Here is a 17,112-nt window from a genome sequence, read left to right on the forward strand (position 1 = left end):
CGCATGCAACTTGCATGCGATTGCAGTCACTGTGACTGTTGAGTCGGGCGCGGATTTTCTGTTGAAGTGAGACTGACTTTAGTAAGTTATATTGCCTGAAATTCTGTTTCTTACTTGTCTGACCAATTTCGAATTATGTGGGAATTTCTTTTTTTGTTTTTTAATGTGTGAATTTCTTAAAGATAATTAGTAACATTTAACTGTGGTTACAGATACTTTGCATTTTCAGTTTTGTTACTTAAAAAAAACACACAAAAAACCCCTTTTCTTATAGGTATGCCTAAATAACATAAGAATTGAGAATGCACCCATTCTTCATGCTCCTGAAGGAAGCCTCCCACCCCAGTCTTAGCTTGTTAATTTTCCCCAAGTTTGCTTTGAGTGCCTACAATGTCCCAGGCCCTTTTGTAAGCACTGGAGAGACAGTGGCCAGCAAGACAGGTCCGTTCTCTGCCCTCCTGCACTGTCCGTAATGGACCAGGATTCAGGACAGGTTGGAGCTGGCCGGGCAGGGCTCCGGTCGGGCAGTTGGAGCTTTGGGAGCCTCAGGATGTTGGCTTAGCTCTGCTGCTTATTGTCCGTTCATCGTCTTGCAGGTTAGAGTTTGTTGGTTAGTCAATGTACAAACTTTCCAATGGCTGGGAATCCTGTCCTGAGTTTCAAAAATTAATATTTAGATAAGCTTTGAGGATGCTGTTCATTTGTAAATTGATGGTTGCCTGCCCCTTTTATTTTTAATATGTATGTTTTTTATTGTTGGTAGTTTTACAGGTATCTCCCATTTACCCCTCCCTGGTTGCCTGTCTTTTTTTGTAGCTCTTACGTTCGATTCTTTATTTGACTTGTATAATTTTCTGAATTACTTATGTCTGCAACTTAGTTCAAAGGAGTGATGTACTCATTAGGGTAAAAGCTGCAACATAGAGACGCCAAAATGCAGTGACTAAACGAGGATAGCACTCTGCTTCTGCCTCGCACAGCGTTCGGGTGCTGTGTCAGGCTGGCCGTTCCGGGCCGCCCTCCATGTGTTTCCAAGCTCGCTCTGGTTTTTCCTGATCCTGCCAGTGGGGAGGGGAAAGGATGGAAGTTCAGGGCACACATTTCCTTTAAAACAAGGGAGGCAACGTTGGATATATCCGCTTGGTTATATTTTGTTGGTGGGAGCTTGGTCCCAACTTGCAGAGGGATGGTAGTGCGCTCCCTGGCTGGGCTGCCCTAGTCCTGGCTGCCGCTCTGCTGCTGGGAGGGCGGGAGGGTGGATTTGTGGACACACAGGAGCTTCTGCTACGGAGGGGAAAGGGACATTGCTCCCCTTTATGTGCCTTGACCGTGTCTGGCTGATGGACTTGGCTGTTTTCTTGTTTGTAGATGAGCCTATGGAGCCCAGCATGGAGGATGCCGTTGCCGGGGACATGGCGCTAATCAATAAATTGGATCTACAGTGTGACCTTAACCTCCAAGAGAGCCTAGAGAGGGAAGTGAAGAAGAAAGGGAAAAGCACAAAGAAAGAGGAATCTAACGAGTTTCTTCAGTCACAGGACAAAAACGAGGAGCTGGGCTCTGGGGAACCGTCCCACCCAGTGGACGTGCACACAGCTCCTAAGCCAGGTAGTGCGCCGTTGTCATCGACGTCTTGTCAGGTGCTCTATGTGCTGGGTGCTACCCGGGTCCTCTCACCAGCTGCAGATGCGAGTTACTCCTGAGTCTACAGCATACAGCTTACTACCTGGGTTTAGATGGACGAGTCACATCTTTTTAAAACCAATGTTTAGTAAGCCTGAAACTAGCCTTATTATCCCCAAACACATTTGAAAAGAGCTCCATTTCTTCTTACAACCTTAGGGCCCTCGAGGCTTGAGAACCAAACTTTTTAGTGAAAAGATATGCTAAACATTTTTATTTTTGATGTTAAGTGAGACAGTAATTTTTGGTATTATGTCCACAGTATATAGACATCGTAAAATTCTTGTTTATCATTAGTTTTTTTAGGTAATCATAATAAATTTTAATTTAAAAAATTTGAGATTCTGATATTTGATTTCACTTTTAAAAAGGTAAGATTTTTTTCCTATATTTTCACTTATAAAAAGAATTAAGTTTAAAAATTTTATTAAGCATTAAATGGGTATATAATGTGCTCGTGTGCATGTATGTGTATATAATTCTTTTAAAATTTTATAAAAATAGTTTGGATGATTTTTATGCTTCATTTCTTGAATTTGTTCTTATACTTAAGAACAAAGTATTTTTAGTACTATTTTAGTTTTTCTTTGCTACATATATAAAGGCACAGAAAACTTTTTGTTGAAGTGTTTTTTGTGTGTGTGTTTTTTTTAATGTAAGACTTTCATGGCATTTAAACTGATGTTGGTCTGAGATTTTATCCTAAAAATGAGAATAAGCCATTAAAATACTTTGAATGGTTTAGGTAATTTCCTTCAACTTTTACTAGAGTGATAGGGTTAGTTTTATTTTTAATTTCTTATTATAAAAATTACTTGTGTATCAGATTAAAAAGCCGTTTCAGAGAATTTCAAACAGACACATGAAGACTGAATATTATAATGAACTTCAGTGTACCCTCCCCTCATTTGAAAGAGTCACTGACATATAATTGATGATACTTATGATTTTTGTTGTACTGATAGTATTACAGATATCTCCCATTTTTGGTACTACTGTTTCTATAATGACGATTACCCTTGAACTGGTGTTACTATTACACTGGCCCATAGCAAGGATATGGGAAATGGATGCCAGGAGAAGTCTAGCTTGGTATAAGGTTGAGGGTCATTTTCAATATGTGATATTGTCGAATTATGGGGTCCCAGATAGTTAAAATTTTTACCTTTTAAAGAGGTTTGATTAAAATTCTGATGCAGTGGTTCTCAACCTTCCTAATGCCGCGACCCTTTAACACAGCTCCTCATGTTGTGGTGACCCCCAACCATAAAATTATTTTTGTTGCTACTTCATAACTGAAATTTTGCTCCTGTTATGAATCATAGTGTAAATATCTGGCATGCAGGATGTATTTTCATTGTTCGCGACCCACAGTTGAGAACCGCTGACGAGCTAACTAGTGCGACTCCTCAGTGAGGTGGGGAGAGAGGTACTGTCCGCCAGGTAAAGGTGTTTGTCACTGAGAACCCGCCCCAGTGAGCTCCGGGACCAGCACATCTTCCTCCCTGAGGCTGAGCGTGTCTGTGTCCCCAGTGCTCAGAAAGTGTGGGCCTGAGGCAGCCATGTCCTGAGCAAAAGATACTTGATTATGCTCTCTCTGCTCACAAAGGCAGAGAGGAAGTAAATACTTTTTAAACAGAGATTTTCAACAGTAAGAGCTGGAAAGCTCTGTGCCTCTTCACCTTCTCCAGCAGTTCTTGCTTCCACGGTCGAATTTGAAGACGGACTTTCGGCTCCACACCAGGACCCTCTCCGACACCTCCCCGAAGCTCACCTGACAGCTGGGTCTCTCTGGACTTGTTCTGTAGAGTCTTTGAGGCTTGAAAAAACATTTCCAGAGTCAACTGTGATTGGTCTAATATTCTGAAATTCTTTTTAGGCAAAGGGGCAGATTTGAGCAAGCCTCCGTGTCGGAAAGCAAAGGAAATCCGGAAGGAGAGAAAGAGGTTAAAGCTCATGCAGCAGAGCCCGGCCGGAGGGCCGGAGGGCTTCCAGGCTCCACGGGAACCAAAGACCAAACCCAACCAGCCGAAATCGCTGGAAGAGTTAATTTTTGAATCTTTACCAGAGGATGCGTCACATAAGTTAGAGGTACTTTGGAGAACATAGAATGTTCTGTTTTGCTTTATTGTTTGTTTTTTGCGTGGATTCCCTTGTATGTTCTCATTTGAGGTTATATTAACCCATTGATCCGTTGTGTAAACTGGGAATTAAAGTGGATGGAGGGGCATTGTGTTTACTACGTCAGCTGCTACTTGAGAGAAACTTAAGATTAAAAAAATAGGCAGTTTGACTAAAGTTACCAAAGCAATTCCAGGTTTTTGCATGTTATGATGCGTAAAGTCTGGCTTTCTGTATCCCGTGATTGAAATTTAGTAGTTAAGTGAAAAGAAGCAAAAAACACCTGTTTTAACTTTCACTTGTGGCAGTTTTGGTTTAGATAGTAAAGGCGAACAGGTCACAGAAGGTGCATCACTGTTGTCGCTATTCTGTCGTCCTGATCGTAGTGGAGCAGCAGCAGCACCTGTGCAGGCCAGCAGGGGGAGCACTGCAGCAGTACTGAGTCGTACTGCGTCAGAAACTTCTCGTTACTCCCCCAAGCCAGGTTAGCATGATAGGAACACTTTTAGAGTGTTCCTGCTATTTTTCCCAAATTGATTTACATTCCAGATTAAGTCTAGATTTTTCAGTATCCGTTTGGTATTTATACCTTGTTTTCTAAATCAGCCATAATGATCCTGTCATTTACAAGAGAGCAGCTTCCATAACTGGGTCGTAGACTTTAGCTAGTCTTAGAATGAGACAGGGTCCTCTGCCTTCTTAACGAGCCTGTAAGTTGGAGGAATAACTTCTTAAATTTATTTACTAACTGGTAGATTTTTAACGTTAAAATATTACATATTTATGCATTAATATTTGTACTGGAGCATTTGGTTCTTTTTGGGTGGGAGTAACTGTTAATGCATATTCCATGGAATAAGCGAATGAATTAATGGACATTGTTTTTAACTCCTTCTGAAGGTGAGGGTGGTGAGATCATCTCCACCAAGTTCTCAGTTCAAAGCCACAATGCTGGAGTCGTACCAGGTCTATAAACGGTACCAGATGGTTATTCACAACCACTCACCTGATGAACCAACTGTCAGCCAGGTCAGCAGGCCAAGCGTTCTGTGCATACGGAACTCTCCCTTCCACTCGATATCCCTGTATGAACTATCGGTTTACTTGTGGTGCATTTTATTTATATTCCGTTTGCAGCATATCTGCAAAGAGAGAACTGGATTGATGGACATTCTGAAAGTGCAAATTGTGCCTAATGCCAGTCATGTGTAATTTCAAAGTGGAAAAGGAACACACAAAATGAATTACCTTTAATTAAAATCACTATCTTTAGAGGCATTTATCTAAAAAATAATAGAGGTCTAAGTAAAAATATTTGAGAAAAATGCAAAAAACCTTTACATTTTATGGTAGGCATACTTTGCACAACAGGTTAATATGCTTTCTCCCCATTTTCAAGTCACGTGTAGAAGGGTTCATTCATAACAGCTGCCTTACTCTGTTAATATACTGCCCAGACTCAGGAGAGTTAGAAAAGTAAAGTAAGATAGAGTATTTGAACAAAAGTCCTGTCTTATTGCTTGTAACTTTATAAATCAAATTACCCAGGAAAAATCTGGAAGAGGAAAAAGCTTAAAGCATTTACTATGTCGTGGTGACAGAGGGAGCGGCCATGGCCATTAGCAGCCACATTGACTCCAGGGTGTGCAGAAAACGACGTAGGTGGGTAGGAAACCCAAACAAAGGAAGATCAATGTCTTGGCCGTTATTAATGTGAAGCTAGTGCTTCAGGTCTGTGCCCGTCACTCCTCCCAGGACGATTCACTTCCTGGAGAATCCAGTGCTGAGCTTTGGAAGGGGAATTGCGGAGATCTTACTTAGCCTCACCTTCAGAAGCGTGTCATCAGGTGGAGGTGTTTCAATAGCGTTTGCTTGTATCTTCCTTGCTCTGAAGGTGAGGTTAGTACCTGTCTCCTTTGAGGACCCAGAGTTCAAGTCGTCCCTCAGCCAGTCGTTTTCTTTATATGTCAAGTATCAAATGGCCATACACCAGGATCCGCCCGAGGAGTGTGGGAAGACTGAGGTACCCTCTGTTACACGTTTTCCTATGTGCTGGGCTTGTGTGTGAAGAAGCAATAGAACTTCTTATGCCACTTTATTCTCTGCCAAGTGGAGGGTGTATTACTCTGCTTTCAGTGTGTATGTCTGAATATCATGAAAACGCCTTTTACACGTCAGCCTGTAAATCCTCAGAAGAAGGATGTGTTCTTACTCAGTGTCCTGCTCAGGAGCCTGAATGAAGCCTGTTTATCTGTTGTCCTCAGGCCACGTCAGCAGATATCACTGCATGCTCCTTATCGCCAGTCTTTGTGCACCAGATCCTGAGTGTGCCATGGTTCTTCCTGCACATGCCTGTGCGAAGTTTAATCTATAGATTAGGCACCTAGGAGATGGCCAGCAATAGCTAACAGTAATGGTGCAGTTGAACAGCGTGCTAGACCAGGGGTGGGCAAACTTTTTGACTCGAGGGCCACAATGGGCTCTTAAACTGGACCGGAGGGCCGGAACAAAAGCATGGATGGAGTGTGTGTGTGAACTAATATAAATTCAAAGTAAACATCATTACATAAAAGGGTACGGTCTTTTTTTCAATAGTTTTATTCATTTCAAGTGGGCCGGATTCGGCCCGCGGGCCGTAGTTTGCCCACAGCTGGTGCTATAATCAAGTTATGGGAGCCATGTTTGCCTGATAACCAGGGGAGGAGAATAGACCGCCTGGATACGCTGGGCACGGATGATTGACGTCCTGGGCGGGTGGAACGGCGTGGCTCGCGATTTCCTCACACCGCTCAGAGTGGTGTGCTGTTTAAAACCTACGGATTGTTTTATTTCGGGAATTTCCCATTTAATATTTTTGGACTGCTGTTGGCAGTGGGTAACAATTCTTGGGGGTGCTGAGTAGCTCTCTGCTCCTATGGCCTGCAGCCCCTCATGCCGCTGCTCTCTGGCTCCTTTCTCTTGGAGGGACACCCCTGCTTCATGAGCAGGATCTTCCCTAGACGATATTACACTGGGGCTCACTGATCAGCAGTGTCAAGCCTGTGAGCTGCCCTAGCGGTCTCTGTGTAAGGAGGTGTCCCTGCTGCAGATGTTCCTGCCGTGATGGAGGTTATTCCCGGCTCCTGTGCCTTCCTGGACACTGTTTGCTACAGAGTTCAGAGCACTTCCTGTGAGCGTTGCAGATGTAGGAGGCCTGCACTCCTCAGGGGGACTGGGTTAGGGGAGGCTTGTCTTCCATGAGGCATATGTGGTCAGACAGTCACCCTGGGTCCGCCCTAACCTGGAGAAACACCGGAGCTAATGGGATACTGGGTTGTGCATGGCTCCAGCCAGCAGGTGGCGCCCTGGCTCCAGAACAGTCTGCGCTTTGATCCCCATCAGCCCTACCAGTGTGGGATACAGCCCTGTATTCACAGCCTGAGATGTGGGATAAATGCTTTCCTCCTGCCCTTGGGTAGAAGCAGTTTGCATTGAGGCGTTGAATATGATGATTATAGATGATTCGTTGCTTGTGAAAGATTTACATTTTTTTTGGAACTTCCAGACACTTTCAGTTTCATTTCCCCTCAGTAGTCTTACTCTATGTATATGAAAATAATAACTTACGTTTAGAAAGTTATCACTGTCAGACTGACATTTCCTTCAGGTATGCGGACAAACCAGTCATGTACATAGGCATGCACTAGTTTATAAATATCTAACTCATACAATTAACAGAATGTGAATGAAGGCAAGCTCCGAGCATTTTGAAATATTTTTTGTATATTTTTTAAGGCCAGGACTAACTTAGCTGAATAAAGTAGAGGGCTTAGGCCATGATCGGTTTAATTTAATTAAAAAACCCACTTTTTATGAGCAACTTCTAAGTCAGGGTACTTTCGTATTCTAATCTGTCTTAAGGTGTGTGAGACATTTGTTAACTTACCAAAGCTTTTGAATCACTTAAATAAGTTAAAGGCTCTGTTGTATTCGTAGCATAATGTTAATTTGGGGGAGATGCAAAAGGGTTTGTGTTAAGTAGCACTGGGAACATTTTTCTTAAAGTTTATTTTGGTCAGTAATTTCCGGAAACTCATCTCAGATCATAAAATCATAGCATCATACATTAGAGACACAGGGAACTTCGTGGTTGTGTAGATTGACTTCCCCTATTTGGAGAATTAGGCGATTTGTCCAAGATAATGGGGGATCAATGGCAGAGTGATGCCTACAAATTAAGGTGCCTTCTACTGGGCCACATTTTACCATTCGACGAAGTTACAGTGGCCTAAATAATGTCTGTAGAATAACTGACACCAGTGAGTGAGATGTTCAACATGAGCAAACCTTCCAGGTAATTGAAACATCTTTATTGCCAAGATTTTATGTTCTCAAATCATGTCAGTGACAGTCCTTCACAAGTGCGTGGTAGTCCTCTGCCTCCTCACAGCGCCGGGCAGGACTGTCTGCTGATGGTGCCTTGTGTTTCCTGTGCAAGTGCCCGCAGACGACTGCCTTTTCTCTAATTGACTCTCTTAGCCTCTTCCTTTCTCTTTTTGATGTCAGTTCTCACTGTGTTAGTTTGTCTAGTTTTAGCGCTTTCCCTCTTTACCTTGTGGTCTCTTAATGTGTTTGTTAAAATAGTTATTGAGCACCTAGGGTGTGCCAGGTACTGCTGGAGAAGCATTTGGTAGGTAGCACGTGAGTCAGCAGGCTGAGATCCCCGCTCTGGTGGGGCACTTCCGGGGTGACAGGAGGTGATCAGAGATGGTCAGAAACAGTTGGCATAGTGAGTGAGTCGAGATGGTGGTTGGCAGGGATGGGTTGAGAGGAGGGCAGGTGCAGGGAGCATGCTGGTGCTTGTAATTGTCCTGGAAACGAGCACCAGGTAACAGAAGTGGAGGGATCCTTGTGTGAGGGGGTACAAGTGTCGGGATGCTTTTCATCAACCTTTATCACCTTTTAGTGCTTTCTTTGGGGGTTTTGTTTTTGGTTTGAATGTCTGAAATTCTAGAGTAGCTTGATAATTGACCTCTCATAAACATATCCTATATAATCAAAGCCTAATATGCAAATCCAAGTGGAATGACTGGTTGCTATGACACACACTGACCACAAGGGGGCAGACACTCAATGTAGGAGCTGCCCCCTGGTGTTCCCCGATGGTGAATGGGGAACCTGGGGTGGGTGGCGGCCGGGGGTGGGGCCAGCTGCGGGCAGCCAGAGAAGATGGCCCTGATCACAGGCCAGGCCTAGGGACTGTACCTGTGCATGAATTTGTGTGTCGGGTCTCTAGTATATTAATATGCACATACCTGTGTTGTTTCTCAAAAGCTGAGTAATGAGAGAATGAAGTGGAGTGTGTGGCATGAAATGAATGTTAATTCTTTTTTTAAAATAATCTATTATTTTATATATATATATATATATATATATATATATACATATATATATGTGTGTTTCTTTATTGATTTCAGAGAGGAAGGGAGAGGGGAGAGAGAGAAACAGTGATGAGAGAGAATCATTGATCGGCTGCCTCCTGCACCACCCCTACTGGGGATCGAGCCTGCAACCCAGGCATGTGCCCTTGGCGGGAATCGAACCTGGGACCCTTCAGTCTGCAGGCTGACGCTCTATCCACTGAACCAAGCCAGCCAGGGCTGAATGTTAATTCTTGATTAACCAACTGCATAAAGTTGGTGTGCCCACTGCTGAATCATTTATACTGAGTGGTATGAAGACGACACCCAACATGCTTGTTATGTCTACAGCCTCGTACACTTTGGGTGAGAACATGACCTGAGGGCTGAGGCCTCCAGCGTAGCAGTGTGCACTCTGCAGGCGTCCTGCCTTAGCTCTCCGCTCCCACTGCTGCCTGAGGGGCCTTGAGCCAGTCCGGTCCCTCGGCTGCCTCCTGTCAGGCCCCTCGTGGCAAACGTGAGCTGGTTGTAAGGGTTAAATGAAGGGGACGGTGCTTGGCTAATGACGATTGACTGCACCTTGGCTGCTAGGGTGCAGAAGACCACCGTTAGGAGTCGGCAGGTCAGGGCCACCAGGCAGCATTTGCAGTCAGAATGATGTTTTTCTTTGGTGGTTTTTCTGTTTTATTTCAAATATTTGTTTGAATTAAAAGATTACATAGGTTTAAATTTTTAATTAAATTAGAATTAGTCCTTTCAAAGGAAGAGGTAATATTTCAAACCATTCTGTTTGGTTCATCAGCATGTAATTTTAGTCTTTAAGTTACTTGTATACCACATAAAACCTATAAAAGGTATTATTCAGGGGAGATTTATATGTGTATTTCTTAACTGCTTTATTTGGAACTGAAGACAAGGGAACTGATGTTTCTGGATTTGCACTCTGGTGATGGAGGTTCTTGCTTTTGAAGAACTCGCTAGATCAGATTCCCATAACCTGTAGCGTACCTTGTGCTATTCCACCAACTTGTGAAAATACTCTACTGGAGTCAGCAGAGTGCCTGGGACGGTGCCCGGAGCGGTGCCCAGGAACTCATGGGGAGGACCCACAGCTGAGCTGACTGTTCCTAAGAAGCAGCTGGAGAGAAGCTGCAGCCAACGGAAAACTACTCAGAAAGAAAACTGTGTTCTTGAAACGTGGGACGTGAGGAAAAGGAAAATTCAAAGGAAGCCCGGAACGCCTGACAGTTTTTCTATAAGTAAAAGCTGCATTAATTTCCTGAGTGTTGAGAAATCTGCCTCCAACGAGTAAGCACCGTTGAGTGATTGCAAAGCTCACGTGATAGGAATCATCTTGGCGCGAGCGCCTTTGGTCTTGAGCGGCTGTAATTTAGGTCTGCTTTCCCCATTAAACCTGAGGAGCCTCATGCTTTACGGCCTCCTCCTGAGGACTTGACAAGTGAACAATGCTGCCTGTTGATGGCTAGTCCAAACAAGGAGAGTTTGTGGCTTTGCTGTGGTAATTCATTTAATATGCCAGGTAATTTTAGGGAGCTGCTTGCATGATGAAAAAGCAGGCGATTTTCTCCCAGCTAGTAGTTGTACAGGATATGTATTAACATACATGATTATTTACCCAGAGCATAATTCTGTCTTGAAGAATGTGTAAAAATAGGAATATATTTGTGTAGATCTAGAAATATAAGATAGAGGTATATATGTGTGTATAAACATACACATATATAAAAGCTTTTCTGTGACATTTTAGAAATCATTCAAAATTTTATTTTTAACCCTTTGAGTGGCAACCAATATCCTAGGAACTATGCTAAAATTGCCAAGGCATTTTTGCTGATTTAACAGCAGTTTAGGGAAAACATTATGAGTCGCAAGTAAAGGAAGTTACATATTCAAAAACTTAAGGAAACCTTTACTACATTTGTTTTCATCTTTGACATATATTGTTTGCTGATTGTATTATAAAATACTAGTTGGAAAAAAAATTGCCAGTAGCGCTCCCAGCACTTTTGGGGAAAGACGGGAGGAGCACGATTGCGCTCCCCGGGACTCTAGGGGTTAAAATGGCTCCCGTATTTCTCTCCCCTCGGCTATGGATGAGTGTGATTCTTCTATTCAACCAATTGTGTAAATATTTAATTCCTAGCATGCTTCAGTCAGTATGGTAGGTTTTGGGGACATATAGATAAATAAGACATTGTCCTTTGCACATTTTAGCTAACAAATCTTAAAATACTTTTTCAAAGTTCTTTTCATAGGTTTTCATTCATATTAAAAATGGTAAAATACTATTAATAATATTAACAGCTGTTGGCAACACCTGAACCTGTCATAATGCGGTCTTGCCCGGAGCCGGTCTGACCAAGTGTGTAAGTGGTACCTATAAGTGTGCAGTCAGTCTGTCTCATGCTGGGCTACTGTAAAAGGGACCCACAACAACAAAGCTTGGACTTTAAATTTCTGTACAGTGACTTGTTTCATGTCAGCGTTATGAGAATTTAAAATTTTGTTATACCTTGCACTTTCAGAAAGTTCTCTTAACAGTTAATATAATCGAATTGCATACTGATATAATTTAAGAAAACATTCTTACAGTCTCTGTATTTTGGTATTCCCTGGCATCGAGAGCCTATAGGATACTAGTTAATTATGTGGCTTTGGCGTGTACTAATAATATTTCAGTAACATTTACTTTAGTATTTGGGGGAGGAAGTGTCTGGTACAGTTTTTTTTAATTTTATTTTAAATTTACTTTATTGTTGAAAGTATTACAGATGCCCCCTTTTATTCCCCATTGGCTCTTTCTAGCCCGCCCCTGCCCCCTGCCTTCACCACATGATACAGTGTTTTAAACTTTAGTCTGGAAACTTGAAACATTCGCACAGTAGAGAGATTCGTATAATGAATTCTCAAATACTCATCTCCTGTCCTCACTAGTATAATACAATGGCTGGTCTTGTTTTGTCTACACGCTCACCCCATTACTTCCCTCCTGACCCCTCAGTGATTTTTAAGAAAATCCCAGACATCATGTAATTGCATTGTGCAACATTTCTGTGTGTATCTCTAAGAGAAAATAAAATCATTTGTGTTCCTTGTGAGTGCCGGCTAGGGAGAGTCCAGCAGGGCTCGGGAGCAGGCCTGACCCGCTGTGCTCGTAGTTAATTTGCATTTAGAAAGATCAAGAGTTTATGCTACTTGGGTATATCATCATTATTGTAACTCAAAGGGTTTGATGACAAGGATGTTGATTTTGTAAGTACATCTAAGAAAACATGAGTCACCATTATGCATATGTATGAGGTGAGGTCAAGTCCTGGGCTCAGAGCGAACCTGCACTTGGCTTTGTCATTTGTGCATGACTGCCTCCCCCAAATCGTATGGGTCTTTGTTTAAATGCTGGGAGGCAGCATTCTGTAAGCTTCTGTGCACCTCAGAGAAAGAGCAGAGAGGAAAGGTATGCGTGTGGCTGGGGAAGGAGAAGCTGAACAGGGTAACTGTCACCAAGTGGAGCAGTAACTTCCCTCTCACTTGGGCTCATCTAGCCTGTTTTGGGGATGGGGGAGTTGTTTGTTTTTTTAAATATATTTATTGATTTCAGAGAGGAAGGGAGAGGGAAAGAGAGAAACATCAATGATAAGAATCATTGATCGGCTGCCTCCTGCACGCCCCCTACTGGAGATCGAGCCCACAACCCAGGCATGTGCCCTTGACTGGAATTGAACCTGGGACCTTTCAGTCCGCAGGCCGATGCTCTATCCACTGAGCAAAACTGGCGGGGAGGGAGCTTTTATTTAATATCTTGAGATATCATTCACATACTACAGATTTCACCCCTAAGGTGTACAATCAATGATTTTACCACCATCATCTAATTTTTTTTCAAATTTTATTTTTATTGATTTCAGAGAGGAAGGGAGAGGGAAAGAGAGAGAGAGAGATGGAAACATCAATGATGAGAAAGAATCAACGATCAGCTGCCTTCTGCACGCCCACACTGGGGATCGAGCCCACAACCTGGGCAAGTGCCCTTGGCCGGAATCGAACCTAGGACCCCCCAGTCCGCAGGCCGACGCTCTATCCACTGAGCCAAACCAGCCAGGGCCACCATCATCTAATTTTAAAACATTTCATTACCCATTAGCAGACACTCCCTACCCTCCCCCCAGCCCAGCCCTTGGTAACCCTCCTCCACTTTCTGTCTCTAGAGATTTCCTATTATGAATATTTCATGTAAGTGGGACTGTTTTAATACATAGGATTGCTTCTTTTTGCTTCTCCTAAACCCGGAGCTTCGGAGATTCAATCAAATCCAACCTCTTTTGCTCTTGACTTTCTCCTCTCTCTTCTCGGTTCCTCTTGATTTACACCTTGTCCTTTGCTTGGCGTTTACTTGACTTTGTGGCATTTATGGTCAGGCAGATGCTGACCTCTTCCCTTAGAGCGGGCGCTTTCTTATACAAGGGCTGTGAAATGAAACTTCAAAGGATATTTTAGGACTTACTTGTTTTTATACAGATTCTTAAAAAAAAAAAAAGTTGACTTAATCTAATTCAAGTAGTCAGATGTCCCCTGTGGGCCAGATTGCCCTTCTCTGCTCTGGGTGGCTGTGCGTGTACGAGAGCATTGATGCTACATGTAGACTTTGGGGTTACCTGACGTGCTCTTGCGGAAAACACGTGTAATAAGTTTCCTTTTCTGTTCTCTTTTGTGCTCCTTACCTGGATGAACCTGATTCTATTCGAATGTGACCGCAGTTCACAGGATTCCTTTGCACCTCACCTTTGGAGGTAAGTGCACCCCGACCTCAGCACTAGCATCGCCGGTGGACGTCTTGTGTGGGCCACGCACTTGGTAACGATCACTCGCTGGATCATTTCGTTGTGACACATTCGTTCTTCAGTAACAGAAACGAGATGAATGCAGACTTTCTTGATAAGAGTTTTGATGACTTACAGAGCTATTCACCTTGCAAACAGGCCATTGCTTCTTTTTGGTACATTTTCTATTTTAATAAGTGGAGTGAACAGTATTGTGTCTCCTGCTCCCATAACTGTTTTAACACCAGCCTTCTATTCTCTGAACTGCCGAGGTGTTGACGAGGTGGAGAAGCGTAGGCAGAGGCTGACATCAGGGACGTTTTCTTTGGTTCGAAAAAGCTTTTGAAAATCTGTGGGTTGACTCGGGCAGAGCAGAGGCTGGCCTTGACTGAGCTGTTCCTGGAACGCCCTCTCGGTGCCTCGTTCACTTCCTGGTTTAGTCCTCGTGGCGGTTCTGCAGATTAGAACTGAGAAGCTGGTGATAAAATGTGAGCGGAAGAAGACACTTAGCTGTTCAGAGGACCAGGAGTCATTGTAGCTGCAGCGGATACGGAATAACTTGCAGGAGAGGCGTGAGACTGGGAAAAATAGAAAGGGAGGCGGCTGAGGTGTCGAGACGCTTGGACTTAGAGCCTTGTGGGTTCAAGATCACGCCTTCATTCCTGGCCACCTGGCCAGCCCCAGCTTCTCGAGCCGCTCACGGCAGTGAGAGGAGCCTGCTTTTCTTGCCTCCTGGCTTTATTCTCGGTGGTGTGCGCAGGAGCTCGGAGGACAGAGGTGGTGGGGCGGAGGCTGAGAGTAGCAGGTGTTACCCATATTTTGGCAGCTAAAAGCACAGCAGGTAAGGTTTGTATCTTAATGTGGGTGATACTCTGACTGCCCAGCTGGGTGGTAGCCCCTCAGCCTCGGGTCTGCCGTCTTCGTCTCAGGGTTCTCTCAGGTGTAGGTGGGCTTGGGGCATCACCGCACACCTAGAGCTGCACCAGACGCGTGCTCTTTAATAAGCCCTCGCACCCGGCTAACACTGGGACTTATGTGCGGCCGCTTTAATCTTCGGTGAAAACAGGAGGGCAAGTATCAAGATTGAAGCTTAGGGATGGTTTCTGTCACTTTCTGTGTGATTTGCTTTTTCCACGTAATGATTTGGAGTTGTACGTTGCCTTAGCTAAAGTGACCTATTTCTGATTGGACCTATGGACATGGGGAGGAAAAAAAATAAAAATTTAACGTGGCCACTGTGCTCTTTTTTTCCTTAAAGTATTTGGGAAGTGGTTGAGGGCTTTCTGTTCATACTGTTTTAGACTGGAATTTCCCAGGGGCTACCTGATGACAGTTATTGTCTGCTACCCCCCCCCCCCCCCCCAATCTCCAGGCATTGAGCTCAGGACTCGGCTCCTTGGCCCCGCGGAACCTGAGAGCCAAAGCAGAGCTAAGGCAGGAGAATGTTGGGAGTCTCTAAATGTTTGGTTTTGCCACTAAGCTTATGGTTTCGCTGTAGGAGGAGCCCCTTGACTAATCTGAGAAGCTCGTGATAAAATGTGAGAGAAAAGGCTAGTAGGCTAAGTGTCCCACCATTCGACCGGTCGCTGTGATGCTCACTGACCACCAGGGGGCAGACGCTCCGACCGCTCCGACCAGTAGGATAGCTTGCTGCTGGGGTCCGGCTGATGGGGACTGGGCGAGACGTGCCAGACACGCCCTGGAGCCCTACCGTGGTCCCTCTCCAACCCCGATCATGCACTGGTGGGCTCTCTCGGCCTGGCCTGTGCCCTCTTGCAATCCGGGACCCCTTGGGGGATGTCAGAGAGCCTGTTTCGGCCCGATTCCCGCAGGCCAGGCCAAGGGACCCCACTGTTCATGCACCGGGCCTCCAGTTTCGAATAAAAGAAAAATAATCTGGTAGAGACTGAAGTACATGAGACTTGCAGGTGGAAATGAAGGAGACTAAATTTCACTTTGTCCACAAAAGCTGCTCTGAATGAACCATGTCCCTTTGTTGCAAGTCCTAACAGTTACCGGCCACGTGAACTGATGAGATTGTCTGGGTAGTGACTCCATCAGTAACGGGATCCGCTGCCGCTTGAGTGGAGCCATGTGTGGAGCGTCGTTGCTTCCCTCTGTGGGGCTGACCCTTCACGTTCCTGTGAGTTGAGGACTAATAGAGCTCATTACGCTTTATGGGAAAAGAGCTTTTATCACCTCGTCAAGTCAGGCAACATATTTCCATTCTCGTCCCCGTTTTGTGTGGCTCTGCGGCTGCTGGTGTGCGCTCCCTGCTAGGTTTCCATCGGCCTCTCCCTTACAGACGTTTTTATTGACATTGCTAAGTCTGAATTACATTTTGTGTGGCACCACCTACAGATGTCTTCAATTAGGTGTAGGTAAGTAAAGGGATTATATATCAGAGGCCGAGAGATTCTTGAAATTCTCCTCTGAGTCAGGCCCCGCCAGCGGTGCGTAGGGGGCAGTCTCAGCCCCATTCTGGAGGGGACAGCCCAGGAGGGGCCTGTGAGGAACTGAACTCTGTGTGGCTGCGGGCTGCTAGGTTTGTCTTCAGCGGTGTCCTTCCAGCCCTTCCTTTCAGATCAGTTAAAGTCTTCAGTTGCAGTTACTTTGACTTACCAAGAAGTTGGCACCTACAGTGTGTGGGTGCTGTGCTAAGCTCCCTGCTTCCCTTGTTTCAATTCTCACGAAGTGTCTATGAGGTAGATAGTCCCCATATGCTTACGACGCGCATTGAGCCTGGAGAGGTAGGCGGGGTAAGGTCAGCATCGCAGCTGCTTGTGTGAGCGGCAGTGACGACAGGCGGAGTGGATGAGGACACTGCTCTGACACTCGTGACACATGAAGTGATGTCACGTTATTGGAAGGAAGACAGTGATGAGTTGGAGACGAGTCTGTAAACGCTAGAGCAAGCTTTCTCAATCTCGGCACTGTCGGGGTCGGTTCCGTCCTTGTTGTGGGTGCTCTCCTGAGCAGCACTCCTGTCTCTTACTCACACGGATGCCAGGAGCACCCTCCGTCCGAGCTGGAGCCAAATGTCCTGGGTGTGTGGGGGGCGGGGGGGGCCA

General features: G+C 44.7%; 1 protein-coding gene across 11 annotated transcripts in view; it reads left to right on the forward strand.

Annotated features, from left to right (window-relative positions):
- The window catches only part of ATE1 (arginyltransferase 1), a 52,949-nt gene that overhangs the window by 9,226 nt on the left and 26,611 nt on the right, over positions 1–17,112 (forward strand). For 4 of the 11 annotated variants that reach the window (XM_081104520.1, XM_081104524.1, XM_081104527.1 and 1 more), the window contains exons 5-8: positions 1,369–1,608; positions 3,563–3,774; positions 4,705–4,833; positions 13,979–14,011. In XM_081104520.1, coding sequence (XP_080960646.1) covers positions 1,369–1,608; positions 3,563–3,774; positions 4,705–4,833; positions 13,979–14,011 — 614 coding nt within the window. Of the gene's footprint in view, positions 1–1,368; positions 1,609–3,562; positions 3,775–4,704; positions 4,834–5,698; positions 5,828–13,978; positions 14,012–17,112 lie in introns of all 11 variants that reach the window. The other 7 variants (XM_081104521.1, XM_081104525.1, XM_081104518.1 and 4 more) reach the window with 3 other exon arrangements.

The sequence above is a fragment of the Myotis nattereri genome (assembly GCF_964212035.1).
Source record: "Myotis nattereri genome assembly, chromosome: 13".
NCBI classification, from domain to species: Eukaryota; Metazoa; Chordata; class Mammalia; order Chiroptera; family Vespertilionidae; genus Myotis; species Myotis nattereri.